The 6,571-nt window shown below is 31.7% G+C and overlaps 2 protein-coding genes across 2 annotated transcripts; both read left to right on the top strand.

The window, feature by feature from the left end:
* The first annotated feature begins 1,098 nt into the window (after positions 1 to 1,098).
* On the top strand, positions 1,099 to 4,587 carry LOC112010331 (aldehyde dehydrogenase family 3 member F1). The gene is made up of 7 exons (XM_065761834.1): positions 1,099 to 1,296; positions 1,920 to 1,988; positions 3,058 to 3,154; positions 3,563 to 3,769; positions 4,049 to 4,173; positions 4,302 to 4,406; positions 4,507 to 4,587. The coding sequence occupies exons 1-7, from the start codon at positions 1,099 to 1,101 to the stop codon at positions 4,585 to 4,587; spliced, it is 882 nt and encodes a 293-aa protein (XP_065617906.1).
* A 501-nt stretch (positions 4,588 to 5,088) lies between these two features.
* On the top strand, positions 5,089 to 5,692 carry LOC136062601 (aldehyde dehydrogenase family 3 member F1-like). Its single transcript, XM_065761833.1, has 2 exons — positions 5,089 to 5,290; positions 5,571 to 5,692. Exons 1-2 carry the CDS (start codon positions 5,101 to 5,103, stop codon positions 5,690 to 5,692), a joined length of 312 nt encoding a protein of 103 aa, XP_065617905.1. The 5' UTR covers positions 5,089 to 5,100.
* Positions 5,693 to 6,571: the final 879 nt, after the last annotated feature.

Below are 6,571 nucleotides of genomic sequence, written 5' to 3'. Positions count from 1 at the left end.
ATACCTTAAGTTCTCTTTTTAAAATTTAGCCATGCGGCTACTTAACTAAAAAATACACTTTTATTCAAAGTAAAAAAATCTACATGATAGAATCTTAAGAGAGAAACGTAAGGAATAACACCTAAGTGCTGTACCTAAATCTTGCTTTATTAACAATTGTCCTAAAGGCTTTCGTTAACGTAACCCTTTTCTAAATAAGGTAAAATTTAGATTTTTGGTACTGTATAATCATTAATTAAGTGCTAAACTTTAGTTTTTCTAATTAAATTCAACTTGTGGTCTTATAACTTTTTTTTGATAATCAACAAATTTATTAACAAAGGAACTAGAAACTACAGGCAAGAAACCAAAATCTTAACTTGCTCAAGAGCTAATATATTACAAAAAATTGATAGGGCAGAGTCAATTAAAACAAAACAATCTAGAGAGGCCAATCAAACTGCCCATATTTTAGCTAACTATGGTCTTATAATAAACAAAAGAAGTACACCGGTCAATAAACTAAGGGTTATGCTAATGAGTACTCTTAGGGTACTGATTAATAATTCATTTTAAGAAAGTTTTGATATCACTTTTATGGAAAATGAAAAAAGCTGTCAAAATATTAATTTTTTTTTCTTTTTTTATAAATATTTTCTTTAAATGGATTATTAATTAATACTCTAAAGGTACTCATTAACATTTTCCATTAACTAATAAGCCATACGATTTCCGTAAAAATAAATAAATAAGCCATATGGTCATGCTACATTCAAGGACACATGGATGAATTCTTTTACCTTTTTTTTTTTTATAAACGATGAATTCTATTACTTGATAATAAACTAATAAGTCATATGGTCCCATAAAAATAATTAAATAAGATTGTACAAAAATCAATAATAAATGTTCATCTGTTTTGAAAGGTGGACCGTGGAAGCTGACACATAACCCTCTCTTGACCCCATATATTTACTGTAGACTTGTAACGTAGACTGCATGAGGAGAAGCTATTATTTTAATTTATGAACCCAACTAGTCAGCAAATAAAGAAGTCTAGTTTAATTAAGCTGCTGTGGATGAAGAGTATAGTGCCCTTTTTTTTTTCTTCTCTAAGCTATGGAGACTTTGAGAGACTTCGAAAGAGAGCTCGGGGAGATGAGAGAGTATTACAGTCAAGGAAAGACTAAAGAAGCTTCTTGGAGAAAGTCACAGCTCAAAGGGTTACTTACTCTGCTAAAGGAAAAAAAGGGTGATATCCTTAATGCTCTTAAGCAAGACTTGGGAAAGCATCAGGTTGAGACTTTTAGAGATGAGGTATACAAACTATATATCTTGTTCCGTTTTTTAATTTTATAAATGTACACATATATATGGATTACCCTCTAAAAAATAAGTCATAACTTTTTTTTTTTTATTTTAGTAGTCATAATAACCTGTTTGAGAGGTTACTAACTTGTTTGGGTGCATGTGTTTTGTGGCTGTCTTGTTTCTAGGATAGGGTGTTTTTTTTTTTTTTTTTTTTTCCTAATAAAAAAAGAAAAACTTCCTTGATAAATTACACATACATCCAATAGGACTTGAACACACAAATTCATCACCTTCATTCGGTAGGCTCTAATATTATTTTCACATAAAATGGGTTTAGAAGTAATATTGAACAAGTTTATAAAAAAAAAAAAAAAATGTAATATTGCACAACTGCTCTTAGCCAAAATTACAAAAAATTTGTTTATTATTCACTACCCTCACAAGGGAAAAGGAACATGAATAGAATTTGAAAACAGGTTAAAGAATAATCACAATCACGAGGAATTTGTGAACATATTTTTACAAGGACTTAAGTAGCGGTAAAGACTATGGGATTCATTTTTAAGATGTAGGAGAGATTGAGATTTGATCTCTTGCTTTTGTTATACATAAATTCTCCTTGTTTGCAGATAGGGACCTTGCTTAAGACACTGAATTTGGCATTGGAATCTTTGAGAGAATGGATGTCAGGAAGAAAGGTAAGCTCAACTACTAGACTTTACATGGCATTAATAATAATAATAATAATGTCGGACCGTGACACTCCCATGACTCGAATCCATGACCTTAACTCTGATACCATTTGTAGAACTGTGAATTGTGCCATTCTACCTTAAAACCGGTGATTAGGAAGACACGCTTAAATCTTTTATGGAATTCTACATCACATCACGCGAGCCCTTTTTTAGAGTGATTGTAGAGAGTTGAATTGTGGTCCTCCAACAAATAATAATAATAATAATAATAATAATAATAGAGAAAAGGAAGAAAGAAACGAATTATTTGTATATTTCATAACAATAAACCCCCCCAAAAAGACTAAATTATATTTTTCACTCTAGAATTTTGGATTTTTTTTTTCTTTTCATTTTGGTCTCTTAAGTTTGAGATTTTTCATTTTAGTCTACCAAGTTTGATTTCATTTGGTCCTAATGTCTATTTCCATGACTCCTATGGCCATTAAGGGAGAGAGGGTAATTTTTTTTTTAAAAAAAAATTTAAAAGAGAAATAATGTTGTTTTGTTGACACTTAATGGCTAAATTAGTCATGAAAATAGATGAAATATTGATTATTTTGAAAACTTAATCAAACTCAGAGGACCAAAATGAAGACAATCTAACTTTAATGGATCAAAGTGTAATTTAATAAAAAAAAAGTTGTTGCAATAATATTTTATTGGGATTCAGCATGGGAAAAAAGAAGAAGTTTGTAGAACCTTTTAAAATTTTCCTACTACCACCACGCACCCTTGGTGCGGTAGTCATTCTATAAGTATAAATACTTGTGGGATGTGGAGCGGTAAGAGTCGAGATTCAACTCTCTAAGAGAAAGTTTCACACACATATACACTTAAATTATATTATAATAGAAACTCTATCATGTATAAAAATAAAAATAAAAAATTTTCCTGCTTTCTAGTAAGCAAAGCAGTTAAAGTTTATACATAAACCACCATGTCGGTATAGTCACGTGCTAATAATATTCAAGAATTTTTTTTTTTTTTTGACAACTTTTACTAACAATTCTCGTTAATGTATGGTTTATAGGCTAAACTGCCGCAAATTGCTTTGCTCACTAGTGCAGAAATTGTTCCTGAGCCTCTTGGCCTTGTCCTTATTATTTCATCTTGGAATTTTCCCTTCGGTAAGTAAATTATTATTCTTTTTAGAACATGATAAATTATTATTGATTGATTCAAAAGTTTAAAATATTAAGAAATGTTAAATTTAGTTTTTTAATCATTATTCTAACACTTTCCCTTACATTTGGCCCAAACTCTCCTTAATAAGTGAGGCCTAGCATGAGGAGTTTTTAATTTTTTAAATGGGAGGTAGAGTAAAGACAAAGTTCAAACTCAAGATCATATTTTTTGATATCATGATAAATCATTGATTGTCCCAAAAACTTAAACAGTTAGTAAATGATGAATTCAATCATTAAACTAATATTGTAACATAATTAGGAAAAAATAATAATAACAGTTTGCTTCATTTTTCTTCTCTCATATCCTTAATAATGATTAAATTGTTGTCATTTTGTTACAAAATATAGGACTGTCCTTGGAACCAATGATAGGGGCATTAGCAGCTGGAAATACAGTGGTTCTAAAGCCCTCTGAATTGGCTCCTGCTAGTGCTTCTCTTCTAGCAACTGCAATTTCCACTTACTTAGACAACAAAGCTGTCAAGGTTATCCAAGGTGGACCATCTGTGGGTGAACAACTCCTACAGCAGAGATGGGACAAGATCTTCTTTACAGGTAAAATTAGTCTCTCATTTTTCTAACACTCCTCCTCGCACGTGGACCCAAAATCACCCTTAATATGTGAGGCCCGCCTAACATGTGAAACTTTTAATTTTTTAAATGAGAAGTAAAGTGAAAATATGGTTCAAACTTATAATCACTCGCTCTAACATTATGACAAACACTTGTTCCAAAAGCTTAGACTGATATGCAATAATGAATTTTATTCACCTAATCTATTCTAACCATTGCTTTTAAAAGATTAAGTAATTCAATCTTAATGTTAATGCTTAGGAAGTGCACGTGTTGGAAGGATTGTCATGTCTGCAGCTGTGAAGCATCTAACACCAGTTACTCTAGAGTTGGGTGGAAAATGCCCTGCTGTTCTTGATTCCCTTTCTAGTTCTTGGGACATAAAGGTAAGTTTGGCCTCAGTGTGTTACACTATTATATTTTATTGTCACAAAATTGGCCTACACACATGCATTTCTGGTCTATGTTATGAGAATATGCTAAGTTGAGTTCTTTTGTGCTGTCTAATCACAAGGTGGCGGTAAAGCGAATTGTTTATGGGAAATATGGTTGCTGTGCTGGTCAAGCATGCATAGCAATAGACTACATCCTTGTTGAAAAGAAATTTACACGCACTGTGGTATGAAAGTAGTAGTTTATGCTGAATCTTATATGAGTTTTTAAGTTTTTTGTTTGTTTGTAATGCAACAACATTTTGAAATAATGATACTCTATTTCAGGTGGAGTTGATGAAGAGCATGATCAAGGAAATGTNGACAACTTTACTAACAATTCTCGTTAATGTATGGTTTATAGGCTAAACTGCCGCAAATTGCTTTGCTCACTAGTGCAGAAATTGTTCCTGAGCCTCTTGGCCTTGTCCTTATTATTTCATCTTGGAATTTTCCCTTCGGTAAGTAAATTATTATTCTTTTAGAACATGATAAATTATTATTGATTGATTCAAAAGTTTAAAATATTAAGAAATGTTAAATTTAGTTTTTAATATTATTCTAACACTTTCCCTTATGTTTGGCCCAAACTCTCCTTAATAAGTGAGGCCTAGCATGAGGAGTTTTTAATTTTTTAAATGGGAGGTAGAGTAAAGACAGAGTTCAAACTCAAGATCATATTTTTGATATCATGATAAATCATTGATTGTCCAAAAACTTCAAACAGTTAGTAAATGATGAATTCAATCATTAAACTAATATTGTAACATAACTAAGAAAAAATAATAATAACAGTTTGCTTCATTTTTCTTCTCTCATATCCTTAATAATGATTAAATTGTTGTCATTTTGTTACAAAATATAGGACTGTCCTTGGAACCAATGATAGGGGCATTAGCAGCTGGAAATACAGTGGTTCTAAAGCCCTCTGAATTGGCTCCTGCTAGTGCTTCTCTTCTAGCAACTGCAATTTCCACTTACTTAGACAACAAAGCTGTCAAGGTTATCCAAGGTGGACCATCTGTGGGTGAACAACTCCTACAGCAGAGATGGGACAAGATCTTCTTTACAGGTAAAATTAGTCTCTCATTTTTCTAACACTCCTCCTCGCACGTGGACCCAAAATCACCCTTAATATGTGAGGCCCGCCTAATATGTGAAACTTTTAATTTTTTAAATGAGAAGTAAAGTGAAAATATGGTTCAAACTTATAATCACTCGCTCTAACATTATGACAAACACTTCGTTCCAAAAGCTTAGACTGATATGCAATAATGAATTTTATTCACCTAATCTATTCTAACCATTGCTTTTAAAAGATTAAGTAATTCAATCTTAATGTTAATGCTTAGGAAGTGCACGTGTTGGAAGGATTGTCATGTCTGCAGCTGTGAAGCATCTAACACCAGTTACTCTAGAGTTGGGTGGAAAATGCCCTGCTGTTCTTGATTCCCTTCTAGTTCTTGGGACATAAAGGTAAAGGGATTAGGTGACATATAGCTACTTTTATTGGAAGTACATTGCTCATTTAAATGGAAGTGAAAGGGAGAGAGTGAGAGGAATCACATTCAGATATACATTTGAAAGTGTTATTATTTATAGTATCAATAACCACTGTATGCAAATTGTTGCGCTCTAAATTTAGCAGATGAAGCAATGGGAGCTTTGAGGATATGCTTCCCACTGTGAGTTAGCAAGAATTTCTTATGAGGGCTGAAAGTTTGTATTACTAATAGAATACAGTTATGATGTTTTTATATATTAGGGGTATGTTTTATTGTTTACTAATTACTAATATGTTTGAAATTCTAAGGTTATTACTTCCAATTATGAAGTTTTGTCATGTATGTCTCAATAATGAGCCTAGATGAAGCTAACACTCAATTATTACTATTTCCTTTTCTCTGTGTGTTTGTCTATAAACTTAGTTCATTTCATGGAGGTCAAGTGATAACCCAATGATAATGATATTATCTATAATACTTCAGTCATGTGATTTGAACCTCACATCTCCCTTTTCCGCTATCTACCTATCTTTAAAATACAAAAAAATAAAATTTTCACTTCATGGGAAGATTGGACCACATCATTAAGTCACAAGACATTTAGCAATTTGTGTGCTATAGATGGAAGAGTCATCCCAAAATACCAATTATTAAAATTTGTTTTAATTATTTCTTTTCACTACAAATATATATTTAAGGGGACTAATCATAGGTATTGAACCCACTCTCCAAAAGGTGTACGAATATAGGATTTTTTTTTTTTTTGGGGACAAGCGGGGGTTATTATTTATTACATTAGCTGACTTGTACCTTTGATGAGAGAGAAAAAAGTAAAAAAAAGTAAAAAT

Source organism: Quercus suber, unplaced genomic scaffold (assembly GCF_002906115.3).
Source record: "Quercus suber isolate HL8 unplaced genomic scaffold, Cork oak 2.0 scaffold_431, whole genome shotgun sequence".
Lineage (NCBI taxonomy): Eukaryota > Viridiplantae > Streptophyta > Magnoliopsida > Fagales > Fagaceae > Quercus > Quercus suber.
Note: the sequence above shows the minus strand (reverse complement) of the source record. Positions and strands in the feature narration are given on the sequence as shown.

Bases quoted from the DNA above. Each gene is read 5' to 3' on its own strand.
- LOC136062601 (XM_065761833.1), top strand. From the start codon at position 5,101: ATGATAGGGGCATTAGCAGCTGGAAATACAGTGGTTCTAAAGCCCTCT. The intron at 5,291-5,570 runs GTAAAATTAGTC...GTTAATGCTTAG, and splicing joins GGACAAGATCTTCTTTACAG to GAAGTGCACGTGTTGGAAGG.